At 36.3% G+C, this 16,499-nt stretch overlaps 2 protein-coding genes and 1 pseudogene across 7 annotated transcripts; all 3 read right to left on the minus strand.

Annotated features, from left to right (window-relative positions):
- LOC107018166 lies at positions 1–2,726 on the minus strand (annotated as a pseudogene).
- Positions 2,727–4,404: 1,678 nt separating this feature from the next.
- LOC107017953 (disease resistance protein RPP13-like) lies at positions 4,405–9,138 on the minus strand. 6 transcript variants are annotated; one of them, XM_027916274.1, is made up of 4 exons: positions 6,192–9,138; positions 5,948–6,035; positions 5,590–5,760; positions 4,405–5,264 (listed from the first exon to the last, which is right to left on the minus strand). In XM_027916274.1, the coding sequence occupies exon 1, from the start codon at positions 8,776–8,778 to the stop codon at positions 6,244–6,246; it is 2,535 nt and encodes an 844-aa protein (XP_027772075.1). In that variant the 5' UTR covers positions 8,779–9,138; the 3' UTR covers positions 4,405–5,264; positions 5,590–5,760; positions 5,948–6,035; positions 6,192–6,243. The 6 variants fall into 6 exon arrangements, with proteins under 6 accessions (XP_027772075.1, XP_015073751.1, XP_015073748.1 ...); XM_015218265.2 differs by lacking the exon at positions 5,948–6,035; XM_015218262.2 differs by having other exon boundaries at positions 5,590–6,035.
- Positions 9,139–9,236: 98 nt separating this feature from the next.
- LOC107017954 (GTP-binding protein BRASSINAZOLE INSENSITIVE PALE GREEN 2, chloroplastic) lies at positions 9,237–14,459 on the minus strand. The gene is made up of 4 exons (XM_015218266.2): positions 14,306–14,459; positions 12,816–14,179; positions 11,191–11,358; positions 9,237–9,884 (listed from the first exon to the last, which is right to left on the minus strand). Exons 1-4 carry the CDS (start codon positions 14,424–14,426, stop codon positions 9,540–9,542), a joined length of 1,998 nt encoding a protein of 665 aa, XP_015073752.1. The 5' UTR covers positions 14,427–14,459; the 3' UTR covers positions 9,237–9,539.
- Positions 14,460–16,499: the final 2,040 nt, after the last annotated feature.

Here is a 16,499-nt window from a genome sequence, read left to right on the forward strand (position 1 = left end):
TGCTCAAAGTAAAGCAATTTATGTTCAAAGCAATAATTAGAGTCACTCAAAAAGCTGAAAACAATAACAAGAAATTAAACACTAAAACCACTGTCTTCAAGTGCTTGGCACCAATCAATACCTCTTCAACAGCTCCACGCATTTCATTCTCTCAGGAATCTCCTTTAAATTTGGACAGTCATCGATACAAAGACCTTTAATGAGAGGCATAGCATTTGTGCCTAAATGCCATGTTTCTAGGTCATAAAGCATATAAAGATGAAGAAATTGTAGTTGACTGAAGCTGTCATCACTGCACATTATTTCTTTTCCTTGGTAAGCTTCTTCTTCTACTATGAGATTCCTTAGGTTTGGCAACATTCCCAAGATAGGCATCGGATCTTCTCTCAGTCTTGAGAAATAAAGGGCTACCATTGTGATGGAATTTGGAAACGGAGGCAGTTTCTCTATTTTCCCTCTTAAGAACAATTTTTGGAGCTTTTCACAACAATTAACAAATTCAAGCGATGGGAACGGAGATTCGTAAGTTCCATAGCACAATGTGAGAGTGCTAAGGTTTTTCAAGCTGCTAATGTTGTGTAGGGAGTAAGATTTTTGAATTTCAAACATGCTTAATTCTCGAAGATTGACTAATTTAACAGGGTCAACATCTTCCCACTGATCACAACAGATGCCATCAACAACTTGAAGACTGGTGAGTTTGCATATACCTAACAAAGGTTCTAGATACTGCACAACTAAATGTCTTAGATTTATTAGCTTAGTTATTTCACTGGGTAACTCGCATAAGCCTTCTGTCCTTACGACACGAAGTGTCTGTAACTTCTTGAGGTTGCCAATGGATGATGGAAGACGACGGATACCTTTCAACCTTAAGAACTTGAGGTGGTACAAACTTCCTATGGCATCAGGTATAACATTATCTTCTATAAAATCCAAGTACAACACATATATATGTCGGAACCCAACTATATGTCGGGACAAATTACAAAAATCTGGATCGAAGAACATAATTGACCTCAACTTCAAGTTAGAAAGATTAAGTGAGAGGTACCTTTCTCCTCGACTATGAATGGCATGTCTGACACATGAAGAGGAAATGGAGTGGCCTTTTGGATCATAAATGTCAAAGAAGTTTACCTCCAATGCCTTTTGTATCGCAAGATCATGGAGTAAATCATGAACCCTACATTCAGTAACTTTTTCCCAAAATGTATTAGCCACTTGAACCAAGCTTCGTCTTATCAGCTCATTCAAGAAGCCTTCAGCAACATCCTCCATTCTTCCTTCTCGTCTGGGTATGAAACCCTCAGCCATCCACAACCATGTCATGTCATCAGCAGTTACCACTTGATCTTCTGGAAAAATACCAAAGTAGAGAAAACACTGCTTGAGCGCAGTTGACAAATCATTGAAGCTTAATGATAGTATGCAGGAGATTTCAATGGATTTATCTTCTTCAATGTTCTTCCAGAGGTGATCTTTCACCTTTTGCCATTTGTTTAGCCCCTTTTTATGCGAAAGTAGTCCGCTCAATACAACAATCGCAAGAGGTAAGCCTCTACACTTTTCCACCATATCCTTAGCTAGACCTTCCATTTCTGGAACCATTGCTCGAACATCAAGTAGTTTCCTGCAAAAGAGATCCCAACTTTCTTCTTGGCTTAGGAAACGAAGTTTATGAACAAAACCTCTGTCGTCTGCTCTTTAAGCGACATCCTCTTTGCGTGTTGTAATAATGACTCTGCTGCCATTCTTGCTATCTGGGAATGCTCTTTTCAAACTCTCCCATGCTTCTTTCTGCCATACATCATCAACCACCACAAGGAATTTGCGTTCTTTCAATAGATCACGAAGATAAATTTCTAGATCTCCTTCTGTCATCCTCTCCAACAAATCTAGAGTTCCCATGGTGCGACCTTGAATGGATTTTATGATAGTTTTAAGAAGATCCATTGTGTTGTACTCTTGAGAAACACATATCCAAGCGCGTGTAGGGAAGCTAGAGGCTATATTAGGACTGGTGTAAAGATTTTTCGCAAGAGTGGTCTTGCCTAAACCCCCCATTCCATAAATGGAGAGGACGGTTCGACTAGGCTCTGGTTTGAGAAGTTGAGCTAGCAATGTTTGTACAACATCCTGAAGTCCAACAAAAATGTAATCGTGGTCATCTACATATGAGGTAGTTCTCCTCAATGTTGTAACCTGATTACTTGTTCCTTCTCCAGCATTAGTAGTATTGATATTTGTAATACCATAAGTATCTCGCTTGCGAGAGATATCTATGATTCGCTGCTTGAGTGATTGAATCTCCTCTGCCACGTTGTAGAATTTCTTCTCCTTCCTACAGATGCAAGCGCAAGCCTTGAGACGACTAGGAAATTCATCATCATCATCACCTTTATCAGCCTCAAAGGTGTAAGTCTCGAGTATAGCAACAACATCATTAGCGATACCGTTGATTTCAAACACCCATTGTTGAACTCTATGATCACCACATTGCTTTAGTTCTGCATCTTTGAGGAAAGACTGTATGAAGAGTAGCTCATTTCTCAGCCACTCAATTTCCTTTCTCAGATTTTTACACAGCGAAACTTGTTGTATGAGGAAATCACCCAATTTTTGAACTGCAAATGACAGAAAGGCATCAGCCATCTTTAGGAATAACTAGTTTTGATTGAAGAAAAAAAAGAAAGAGAAGGCTGTATATTGGAATACAAGTTGGAAAATGGGAGATAAGCAATATATAGACATAAAAGTAATGTGTTCAAAGGGTCCATTTATCACTTAGCATACCATTATTAAAAAAGAAAAGATGTATTAAAGCTTTTTGAAATTCCCACTAAACGAAAGGTGCTTTTTTTTTTTTTAATTAAAGCATCTTCAACAACCATTACATAACTTAACTATCGAAAAACATATATAGAGAAAATCTTAAAAAGTTAAAGCAACTTCAACGATCATTGCACAACTTGTGGAAAAATATGTATGGAGAAAGGATTAAAAAAATTAAAGCATCTTCAACAATCATTACATAACTTGTGGAAAAAAAATAATATATAGGTGGAATGACCTGGAATTCTTGTACTTGACTCCGTTTTGTAAATTGGACATCCCTGATACTTACGATTTTGCCAACTGAACTCTTAAACTTAGTGAAATAATGTTGATATAAAGAGTAGGAAAATTGAGAATTGGCATTGTCAGTTGAGAATATACAACAAGCTAAAGAAAATTATAGGCTTAAGTCATCGGCAGAAAAGCAAGTTTGTATTTTTAATTTGGTTTATTTGACAAAAGATAAAATTTATGTCTTGTTGTTCGTATGAATTCATATACTTCTCCATGCATATTGATTATTAATATATTTGCAATTACATATGAATGAAGCCACAAGGGAAATAAGAAATCGAAAAAAACGATCTTAAGAATACATAGATTCGTCAAATGAACTTTACTAATAGGTGATCAAATGATACTCAGAAGATTGAAATGCAGGTATGAGTGTGTAATAAACCAGATGTTAAGTGTAACAAAAAAAAATTACCAATAAATTTTATAAGTTAATTATTTTAGCCAAATGCCTTTTGTATCGCAAGATCATGGAGTAAATCATGAACTCTACATGAAGTAACTCTTTCCCAAAATGTATTAGCCACTTGAACCAAGCTTCGTCTAATCAGTTCGTTCAAGAAGCCTTCAGCAACATCCTCCATTCTTCCTTCTCCTCTGGGTATGAAACCCTCCGCCATCCACAACCGTTTTATGTTATCAGCCTTGACCACTTGATCTTCTGGAAAAATACCAAAGTAGAGAAAACACTGCTTGAGCGCAGTTGACAAATCATTGTAGCTTAATGATAGTATGCATGAAATTTCAATAGATTTATCTTCTCTAATGTTCTTCCAAAGGCGATCTTTCACCTTTTGCCTTGGCAACATTATATAATTTCTTCTCCTTCCTACATATGCAAGCGCAAGCCTTGAGACGACTAGCACATTTACCAGCCTGGAAGGTGTAAGTCTCTAGCATAGCAACAGCATCATTAGCAATAGAGTTGATCTCAAACACCCACCGTTGAACTCTTTGATCTCCACATTGCTTTAGTTCTGCATCTCTGTGGAAAGACTGCATGAAGAGAAGCTCGTTTCGCAGCCACTGTATTTCTTCTCTTAGACTTAAACGTAGGTTAATTTCCTGTATTAGGAAATCACCCAATTTTTGAACTGCAAATGACACAAAGGCATCAGCCATATTTTTTATATTAGTTTTATCCCACACTCTACTTTTTGTCTGTACTTTTGTCAAATCAATCAAATTACTGTAAAGGCTATTGATTCTAACAAGAATCCATGGCCAAAGTTCAGTTGGAGCTCAACAACATGCAGAGAGAATGCAGATCGATTGGAAGAGAGAAAAAATCTTCATTAAGCTTCAATGTCACACAATACATCACTTATATACAACTTACTAACTAACAACTTTGTAACTAACTTGTAACTAACTTGTAACAAACTTGTAACTAATTTTTCCTAACTTTAATCTAGTATGTAATCCTCACCATAATATACTATATACTTCAATATGCTTTCAATGTACATCAATACATTTGTTTAACTCTTTTACAATTACTAAAGTATATGTGACAAGGAAAAAAATACAATCTAGTTATCAAGTTGAAAAATATGAATTTAGAATTCAGTAACTTAAAAAGACTAAAATCGCCGAGTGTTTAATTACAAGAGAGAAATGAAAACACGGAATTTTTAATAGGTTTTGTATTTTCCACTGTAATGGCATGTCTTCTTTCCCTCTTGTTTTTATTTGTTCTCTTTCAATATGGGATTCTTTTTCCTTTTTGTCTAATCCGTTTTCAACCCGCTCATATTCAATCCAATCTGCCTCTTTTAGTCGGATACTTATGAAAGTTGCATGGTCTCCTCTGATGGATTCTTTTCCCTTGCTTCTTGACTTTCAAGCTTCGATGAGTTAGCGATGGCTTCTGATATAGCCTTTGGTAGCCAAAATCCAGGTCTTTCGATAGAGGCTGCACGATCAAGTACCAATGGTTCACGCAATGTGATCTGAATGCCATCATATGTCCACAAGGCTAAATCTGCTTCGCCTTTCAAACCTAGGGAGAACCATCCTAAGCCAGCAACTGCAACATCCATGCTCTTGACATCCCAGCTCGTTCCACGTGCTTTTACTTCCCTCTTTTGCCATTGTCCCAACTCAGAAACTCGCTCCATGGAAATGGGAGGCTGAAGATCAACAAATAAAAACAGAACAATTAGCATGGTTCTGTGTTCTTTCCGATTGTTTTCCTTTACACTTGAGAAAATTGAAACCATTCTAAGAGCCATCGATAAACCAGAACAATTAGGATTTGTTTACACATACAACACTATGACATCTGCTATCAGGCTAACATGGGACATGGATTTGTTTTTGCAACTACGGCTTCTCATTAGCAAATAATACACATTGATCTTCAACCAAAAACATACTGATACAGTTCGAATGGAATTGGCTATAAAGTAGGAAATAATATTGAATCAGAAATACTGCAAAGAATTGGAGTATTACCTGCAATCACACTCCAGCATGGTTGTTCTTGAGCTCATCGGCATTTTCTCTCTTCCCTAGATGAAGAGACGACACACTTGGTGATGCCCAGATAGTGACATAGACTGTTTCTACTGAGGCAAAAACTAGATCGAGTCTAACTAAGCCCCCAATATGTACAGTCTGCCCATGCTGCAAGAAAATTGTGAAAATACATTTTAGAGTCGAGAAGTACTTTTTGATCTCAGGCAAGAAATTGAGTTGCAGTCATGTATATCTTTTAACTGCAATATAAAACTAAAAAAAAAACAGATAAAGATGAGGGACGAATAAAAGGAGTTATCTGAATCCCAAACCATTTGATAAGGGGTCAATTTACAATGATTAAAGGTCATTTTGTCAAATTTCTCTCCATTTCGAAGTTCACAGCACCTCGCACTGGCTTCATCAATATGCATCACAGGATTCTTCAAAGTAAAGAAAAGTAAGCCTTCAGTTAAGAGGAAACTAAAAAATACAAACAACTATCTTCAAACCAATTACGCTCACTCAAAAAGCTTAAAACAATAAGAAATCAAACACTAAGACCTTTAAGTGCTTGGCAGAAACGCCCCCATCAATACCTTTAAGATTATGAAGAGGCCGAAATAAGACATCATATACGCTTGGAAAGCTTCACCACGTATAGTTCCTCTTCAACAGCTCCACGTTTTTCATTCTCTCAGGAATCTCCTTTAAATTTGGACAGTCATGGATACGAAGACCTTTAATCAGAGGAATGGCACTTGTACCTAAATGCCATGTTTCTAGGTTCTCAAGATCATAAAGAATAAGGAACTCTAGTTGACTGAAGCTGTTATCACTGCACATTATTTCTTTTCCTTCATAAGCTCTAAACAAATCGAGATTCCTTAGGTTGGGCAACATTCCCAAAATAGGCATCGGATCTTCTTTCAGTACGGAGAACCTCAGAACCATCATGGTGATGGAACTTAGAAACAGATTAGGCAGTTTATCTATTCTCCCTTCTAACCACAATTTCTGGAGCTTTTGACAAGAATTAACAAATTCAAGAGATGGGAATGATTCATCATAATTTTTACACACCAATGTGAGAGTGCTAAGGTTTTTCAAGCTGCTAATGTTGTTTAGGGAGTAAGATCTCTTAATATAACCCATGCCTAATTCTCTAACATTGACTAAATCAACAGGGTCAACGTATTTCCATTGATCACAACCAACACCTTTAAGAACTTGAAGACTAGTAAGTTTGCTTATATGCACCAGAGGTTCTGAATACTGAGCAACTAAATGTCTTAAATTTATTAGGTCAGCTGTCTTGCGGGGTAGTTGGAAAGTGTAATCCACTTCATTGACAACAAGTGTCTGTAGATTCTTGAGGTTGCCAATGGAAGACGGAAGCTCATCGATACCTCTCAAGCTTAAGAACTTGAGGTGGTACAAACTCCCAATGGAATCAGGTACAACACCACCATATTTAATATTCAAGTACAACACATATAGATGTCGAAACATATCTATATGTTGGAACACATTACGAAAATGTGGATCGAAGACCATAATTGACCTCAACTTTAAGTTAGAAAGATCAAGTGAGGGGTACCTTTGTCCTTGACTATGAATGACATGTCGGATACATACAGAGGATATGGAGTGGCTTGTTGGATCATAAACGTCAAAGAAGTTTACCTCCAATGCCTTTTGTATCGCAAGATCATGGAGTAAATCATGAACCCTACATTCAGTAACTTTTTCCCAAAATGTATTAGCCACTTGAACCAAGCTTCGTCTTATCAGCTCATTCAAGAAGCTTTCAGCGACATCCTCCATTCTTTCTCCTCTGGGTATGAAACCCTCCGCCATCCACAACCATATTATGTTATCAGCCTCGACCACTTGATCTTCTGGAAAAATACCAAAGTAGAGAAAACATTGCTTGAGCGCAGTTGACAAATCATTGTAGCTTAATGATAGTATGTTAGAGATTTCAATAGATTTATCTTCTTTAATGTTCTTCCAAAGGTGATCTTTCACCTTTTGCCATTCGTTTAGCCCCTTTTTATGCGAAAGTAGTCCGCTCAATACAACAACTGCAAGAGGTAAGCCTCTACACTTTTCCACCATATCCTTAGCTAGACTTTCCATTTCTGGAACCATTGCTCGAATATCAAGTAGTTTCCTAAGAAAGAGATCCCAACTTTCTTGTTGACTTAGGAAACGAAGTTTATGAACAAAACCTCTGTCATCTGCTCTTTCAGCGACATCCTCTTTGCGCGTGGTAATAATAACTCTGCTGCCATTCTTGCCATCCGGGAATGCTCTTTTCAAACTCTCCCATGCTTCTCTCTGCCATACATCATCAACCACCACAAGGTATTTGCATTCTTTCAATAGATCACGAAGGTGAAATTCTAGATCTCCTTCTGTCATAGTTCCTAACAATTCTAGAGTTCCCTTGGTGCGACCTTGGATGGATTTTATGATAGTCTTAAGAAGATCCGTTGTGTTGTACTCTTGAGAAACACATATCCAAGCGCGTTTAGGGAAGCTAGAGACTATATTAGGACTTGTGTATAGGTTTCTTGCAAGAGTGGTCTTGCCTAATCCGCCCATGCCATAAATGGACACAACACTTCGACGAGGCTCTGGTCTGAGAAGTTGAGCTAGCAATGTTTGTACAACATCCTGAAAGCCAACAAAAATGTAATCCTGGTCATCCACATATGAAGTAGTTCTCCTCAATGTTCTAACCATGGCAGACTGGTTATTTGGTCCTTCTCCCGCGTTACTATTGATATTTGTAATACCATATGTCTCTCGTTTGCGAGCGATATCCATGATTTGTTTCTTGAGTGATTGAATCTCCTTGGTGACATTGTATAATTTCTTCTCCTTCTTACAGATGCAAGCACAAGCCTTGAGACGACTAACACGTTTACCAGCCTCAAAGGTGTAAGTCTCGAGTATAGCAACAGAGTCATTAGCAATAGAGTTGATCTCAAACACCCATTGTTGAATTCTTTGATCTCCACATTGCTTTAGTTCTGCATCTCTGAGGAAAGACTGCATGAAGAGAAGCTCGTTTCGCAGCCACTGTATATCCTCTCTCAGACTTGTAAGTAGGTTAATTTCCTGAATGAGGAAATCACCCAATTTTTTAACTGCAAATGACACAAACGCATCAGCCATATTTAGTTTTGATTGAAAATAAGAGGGGGCTAGCTGTATATTGGAATGAATATTCGAAAATGGGAGATGGAGATCATATACAGTCAAAAGCAATTGACATAAAAGTTTAGAACAAATAATGTGTTGAAAGGGTCCACTTATGACTTATGTGATGACAGTTTAGAAGAAAAAAAATTACGATTAGTGCAAATGAAAGTTCCCATTATCAAAAAGGAAAAGAAAATATATTATTAAATTTCCCACTAAAGCGAAAGGTACCTTTTTTTTTTTGGAATATCTTACTGCTCCTTGATTCTCGATATCTAATGGGGTATGATGATTGTGGTAATGGTTGTTAGTTGTGTTAAATATATAGTAACTCTGTAGTTTAAATCATTCTAATCTAACTTTTTTATATTAGTTTTATTCCACGCCTGTAGTTTGTCTTTCAAATAATTAATGACGATATATAAACGACAGAAAACAATACAATGTATGTATTTATCAAAGGAGGAATAGGAAAAATATGGATTTAGAAAAGACTAAAATCCCCAGAGAGAAATGAAAACAAGGAATTTTAACAGGTTCCTATTTTCCACTATAATGGCATGTGTTCTCTCCTCCCTCTTGTTTTTATCTGTTCTCCATCATATGGGATTCTTTTTTCTGTTTGTCTAATCCCTTTTCAACCTACTCATATTCAATCCAACCCGCCCATTTTAAGTAGTCGTCGTACAAGGTTCACAAGAAAATTGACTCAGCTGCCTCTTTTTGTTGGATACTTATGAAAGTTGCATGGTCTCCTCTGATGGATTCTTTTCCCTTGCTTCTTGACCTTCAAGCTTCGATGAGTTAGCGATGGCTTCTGATATAGCCTTTGGTAGCCAAAATCCAGGTCTTTCGATAGAGGCTGCACGATCAAGTACCAATGGTTCACGCAATGTGATCTGAATGCCATCATATGTCCACAACGCTAAATCTGCTTCGCCTTTCAAACCTAGGGAGAACCATCCTAAGCCAGCAACTGCAACATCCATGCTCTTGACATCCCAGCTCGTTCCACATGCTTTTACTTCCCTCTTTTGCCATTGTCCCAACTCAGAAACTCGCTCCATGGAAATGGGAGGCTGAAGATCAACAATAAAAACAGAACAGTTAGCATAGTTCTGTGCTCTTTCCAATTGTTTTCCTTCACACTTGAGTAAATTGAAACCATCTTAGAGGCATCGATGGGTATGCAAATATTATATAGTGTCTAAAAATTTGAACGGTGAAACATAGGAGCAGAAGATGATGAAAAGGAGCACTAGAGAGCATTGAACAAACACAACTCGTTAGATATGCTCAACAATGCAAGTTTTTAAGCTTCCTGGAGCAAATTTTCCTTTGGATATTAAATTGGAAAACGTACTGTTTCAATACAATTTAGCAAAATTGTGCATTTTTCCCGAATACTGTATAGTCCGTTATGTTGCAGTATTTCATCCTTTCCCACCGTTTTCTGGATGTGGCTTTAGGAAGTAATGTAGTGCCCACTTGGACAGAAGAGATCATGCATATGAATAGACAGGTTACGAAAGCTCCATGGGGAACTCCCAATGCAGGAGAAAATAATTAGTATAGTCCCAGCCCTAATCAGTGTTATCAAAAGCGAAAAATGCAAAAAAGCTCTAATGCATAATAGAAAAGGGCGCAGATGACAACACTGACACACACATTAAGTGAGGTGAAGCGCTCAACATGTTTTGAGCCTTTATTCTCAAAAAAAAAAAACATGCTTTGAGCCTTGCTTCAGGGCTTAAGCGTGCCTTTGACAACTCTGGCCCACAGATTAAGTGATTCACCTAGTTTTGGCTCTTTGGTCAACCAGCGGGCATCAGAACCTATAACTCAACCATAACTGAATAACTACTGTCCCCTATGTAAACTTTTGACTGAGACTTATTTCTAACATCCCCTCAAGCGAATGATGCATTAAGCCTCCTCATATGGCAAAGGTTTTTTCTTTTGCCTCTATAGATGCCCATAAAAAAAACGGTTGTAAGCAGATAGAAGCAAGCTTGGTGAGAGCTGCTTATTAGCTGCAAAGAAATGGATGAATATTATATAGAAGATGTCCATTAATAACATCTTAGGAAAATAGTCTTTCTTTGGTTCTTGGTCGATCAAGAGTAAAGGATTTGTTTACACATACGGCATTATGACATCTACTATCAGGCTAACTTGCATCTTGCAACATGTTCTTAGTTGTTAACTTGTTTTTGCATCTACGACTTCTCTTTAGCAAAGAATACTATCTCACCTTTCATTGTACTTCTCTCAAATTTATATACTGATCTTCAACAAAAAACATACTGATGTAGTTCGAGTGGAATTGGCTATAAAGTAGGAAATACTATTGAATCAGAAATACTGCAAAAAATGGAGTATTACCTGCAATCTTACTCCAGCATGGTTGTTCTTGAGCTCATCGGCATTTTCCGTCTTCCCTAGATGAAGAGATACACTAGGCGATGCCCAGACAGTGACGTAGATTGTTTCAACTGAGGCTTGAACTAGATCCAGTCTAACTAAGCCCCCTATATGTACAGTCTGCCCATGCTGCAAGAAAATCGGGAAAAATACATATAGAGTTGAGAAGTCTTTTTAATCACAGGCAAAAAGTTTGATGCAGTCATATACATCTTTAACTGCAATATAAAACAAAAAAAACAGCTAAAGACGAGGGACGGATAAAAGGAGCTATCTGAATCCCAAACAATTTGATTAGGGGTCAAAGATTTAAGGTCATTCATCAAATTTCTCTCCATTTCGAAGTCCACAGCCTTCGCAGTGGCTTCATCAATATTACCTACCAAATAGAAGGCCTTAACCTATTTCTAGAGCAAAGAATCTATAGAACTTCATGTAGAAAGACTAAATATGTACAACTATTTCCGAAATTGGTATATCGGAAAAGAAAGAAAAAGAGTCGAGTTTCAAGTTAGAGACACCTACTCTCACAGGATTCTTCAAAGTAAAGTGAAGTAAGCTTCAGTTAAGAAGAAACTACAAACTACTCTTCATCTCCGGGTTATACTGGTGGTGGAATCAGATTCTTAAGTTTCACCCATTTGTTTCAAGACTCAAGAGGCAGTAAACTTAGAGTTAAGAAACATAGAATATATTAACCTTTTTGGCAAGTATCAAGCACAACTGCACAACAATGCTATTGGTAAAGGGAAGCCCAGTGCACTAAGCTCCCACTATACACGGGGTTCGGGGAAGAGACGGACCACAAGGACCTATTGTTTGCAGCCTTACCCTGCATTTTTGGCAAGTATCAAGCACAACAATGCTATAGTGAAGGGCAGCCCAGTGCTCTAAGTTCCCACTATACACAGGGTTCGGGGAAGGGACAGACCACAAGGACCTATTGTTTGCAGCCTTACCCTGCATTTTGCAAAGGCTGTTTCCACAACTCCTAGTCACATGTTAGCAACTTTATCAGTTATGTCAAAGCTCCCCTTCTATTGATGACACGTAACACAATACTGAACTGACACTTTTTACACAGGACGCTTTACTCTAGAGATATAAAACTCGGTAGACAAGTAAGAAATTCAGAAGAGGAGGAAAAGATGTTCTCCAGTGGAAAAGGAAAAACATATTAATCAATTCTGTGCAGGCCAAAGAATGGAATTTCCAAAAGGCTTTCCTTTCTTTGACAGACCAGTTAAAATCTTTAAATATAACAATTACATAAACTGTGTGAGAACATGCATTATTCACCTGTGACGCACAAGCAAGTCCAGAAAACATACGAATAAGTAAACAGGTAAATTTAAATATATATGCACCAGCGCTAAGTTTCCCATTTCTTAGATTGCAATTTCAAATCAAAGAAGGGTTCTCACGAGATTAACTGCAATACACTTGTACAGATATTTAAAAGTAATTACAAAGTTCAAAGTATTAATTTATGGTCACTAATAGTAAAGTTCAAATAAGTAGCCTATCAAAAAATAGATCATATTATGGGCTGTAAAACGAACGATAAAGTAAATAAGAGAGCTTGCCTTAATCCTATAAGTTCGAGGTTGTAGCTCCTTTCGTATCTCAATGATTTTCTGCTCCTCCCTGTTTAATCGCATGGACATAAGATATGGATGTAGGAGGCCCGGCGTGTCATACATCTTTGCCTTGGCTGACAAAATTCCTCCAATTCTCAGGATTCCCAGAGTAGTTCCAGGTACAGGAGCTTCTGTAAGCTTTGTAGCTTTAACTCCTCCTTTCTTAGCAAATGCATTTATTAATGTCGACTTCCCTGCATTTTGCGCCCCAATAACCCACACATTTCCTCGAGGACCAGCCAATTCTTTTATAAATGCCAGCAAATTTCTAATACCTAAATCTTTACGGGAACTTACCATGTAAACTCCACTCAGTTTAGGTGCTCCATTAGCTTTAGCACGGTGTCGAACCCATTTATCCAAACGTGCAGGGGAAATTTGAGAAGGGAGAAGGTCAACCTTGGTAGCCACAAGAACAAGCTTTGGCAACTTCTTACTTTGTTTCAAGCCATCTTGGCTTTGTTCTAGTGCCTTAAACAAAGATTTAGCAGCTCGCTTTGGAAAGGAACCATCAAAATCAACACAATCAACCACCATAACCACAATCGTCGCATCAGCTTTCCCAGTAGGTTTCATCAACCTACTCGTAATTAACTGGTCAAAATCAAAATCGGGTATCAAGTTTTCGGCCAGCTCATTCTTCACTTGTCCATAGTTCCTCAACGAATGACATCGAGCACAAACCGTGACCTCCTCTTTCTCTCCCTTAGCCGCTTCCCTTGCCATCCTTTTCCTCTCCGATTTCGACACCCTTTTCTTCTTTCCTTTCTCAAGAACCTCCTCTGTAATGTTACCATAACCTACACCCGCAGGCAAAAAACCATCTAACTCTTTCAAATCACCCTCGTCTTCTTCCAACCCCGATTCCCATTCCTCGGAATCCCAATCATCAAATCCATCCTCACTCCCTGACCCCATTTCTTCACTTCCACTTTCTTCCAACTCCCCCTCAATAAAATCCCCAAATTCCTCTTCTTCATCATCCCCACCTTCAGCAACAACAACAACATCCTCATCATCCACAAAATCCTCTAAACTTTCTTCCACCTTTTTTTTCTTGTAATAACCAGGATGATTTGGGTCTTCATCCTGCATAAAGATTCCACAACCAGAACATATACACCCATAATTCTCATCATTATCCCTCCCTTCACTCAATAAGAGCTTAAAGTTACTATCTTTTCTTGAAACACTACTACTACTACTATCACTTCTCCTTTTTGTTCTTGATTGACTACCCTTAATTACAGATAAAACCAAGAAAGGAACTTTTTGCTGACATATTTTCTTGTGGGGTTTTTGAGTAAAACCTGTTTAATCAATTCAATACAGAAAAAATATACATTATGTTTGCTACCCTTGTTACTTCATTCAATCTTGATTATAACAACAACAACAAAACAAAGTAAAAAAAATTGAAATGGGAGCTAAAATACCTGTAAATTGAAGATGGGGTACCAAGAAATTCTTTGTTTCAAAGATGGAATTCAAAGATAAATGAGAAGAGACAGCTGCTGCTGCTGCTGCTGCTGTTGAAGTTGAAAGCAGTAAAGCCATGGCTGCAAAAATGCCTTAGCTGTTTTATGGTATGTATCAAAGTAAGCAAAATAATGTGCAAGTATTTTAGCAGGTGGTACAACTTTGTAATGCTGTGGATTTTTTGGGCTTAACATTATGGATTCAAACCCAATACTTATCTTAGTTGGATAAGTAACATATTTAAAGTATAGACAAAATTTACAATTTTAGCCATTGCAAAACTACAATTCGATTGTCTCGACGATAGTTGTTTAGTAAATGATCGTTTTTCCTTTTTTGTAATTTATGGACCTTTTAAACTACAATTCGTTTGAAGGTCTTTTTAGAAAATTGAAAGTTTTATAAGAAAACGTTATTGGACCATTGAAAGTAGTATGAGAAAATATTGGACCATAGTTTAAAATATAGGGCCCATTTGGCCTCGAGAATATTTGGAAAAAAAATTGAAAGTGGTGTTTGGTCATATAACTCGGCCAAGTATTCCAAGTTTCCAAATACAAGAACAAAAACTAGTATTTAGGTCAAGTTCTAATATTTGGAAATTTTGAAAAAAAATCAAAAATTACACCCTCCCCCCCAAAGTTTTACATTTATAAAAAATATCATCATTTATTAAGTCCAACTAATATTTGTGACTACCTCCTCCGAAAAAGTTTGAATTCTAATTTAAGTGATAAAAGTGAGAAAAAAGAACAATTTTTAATGGGTTATAATCATAACTGAATCAATGACAAGTTTGAATATGCGATTAATGTATTGCTCTTGTATATATTGTTATTTTGTTATTGTTGATTGTTATCAATCATGTTATATGATTATTTTAATTGAACACATTCACTATAAATAAATAATGCAAATTTATGGGTAATTTTTAATAGTTTTAGAACTTATAGATATAAATCATATTTTTTTAAAATAGTCAAATATTCTTGGAAAAACTTGGGGTCAAACACATGGTGTAATTTCACCAAAAACTTGGCCCAAATATTATTTGCTAAGAATATTTGAAAACTTGGAATCAAACGCTAACATGATATAAATTATTGTAAATACTAAATGACGTATATATTTTATCGGTTAGATTGAGCAATATTAAGCAATTACTAGACCAAAGTCTAACTTTATCTTGTAAGCAATTCCAATTTTTTGGTCTTAAACATGTATCTTAGGATGTGTTTTACAATTGTTCAACTCAAAAATGAGCTTCGTGATATTGAGTTTGAGTGTATGATGAGTAGATTGAATTCAAAATACTTTATTAATTACTTTTAAATTAAGAAAAAAAGCATAAATACATCATCGAACTTTGAGAAAAGGCTCGTTTATAATATTTGTTTAAAGTTTGTCTCATCTATGTTATTTTTTTGTTTGAGAAAAGACTTTTCTATTTCATTATTTGTTAATTAAAATAGCATAAATGAGTTAGACTTTAAACGAGTAATATAAATGAGTCTTTTCTCGAATAAATTGGCATTGATAGAAAAGAAATTGTAATTTATTTATTTATTTATTACTATGAAAGAGATAAAATTTTCTGTTTAATATGGATGATTTGATGTGACAAACTTTTTGTATTACTAATTCATGTTCATATTAATTATCACAATTGATTGTTGGGGGTTTGAATGTTATTACGTAAAAGGATTAAAAATATCCCTATTATATTAAAAATGATTTAAATTTTTCTTTCTTTTGAATCGCAATTGCTCATTAACGTTGACTTTGGTTAGGAACATGTTATCTCAGGATTAATTAATCTGGAATAACTTATTTTATTATATATATGGAATAATTTATTTTATCACTATGATATAAATGTTGGGATGAGTTATTCCAAACATGACATTAAATTTTTATCCATAAAGTTTGGTGTCGTAACTACAATTTCGATCAAAGTTAAAATATTTTTCAGACCCTTTTCCCCCCTTTTTTTTTTTTGATATGTTCTATGCTTATATTAAAGCTGATTAAATTTGAAATCTTATATTGCAAAGCTTATTTTTTGAGCGATACTTACAACAAAATCTTTTTTATTTTTAAAAATTCAAATACGAAACTTCTGATTTAGAGCGAAGAAGTAAAAATCGACAA

The sequence above is a fragment of the Solanum pennellii genome, chromosome 4 (genome assembly GCF_001406875.1).
Source record: "Solanum pennellii chromosome 4, SPENNV200".
NCBI lineage: Eukaryota > Viridiplantae > Streptophyta > Magnoliopsida > Solanales > Solanaceae > Solanum > Solanum pennellii.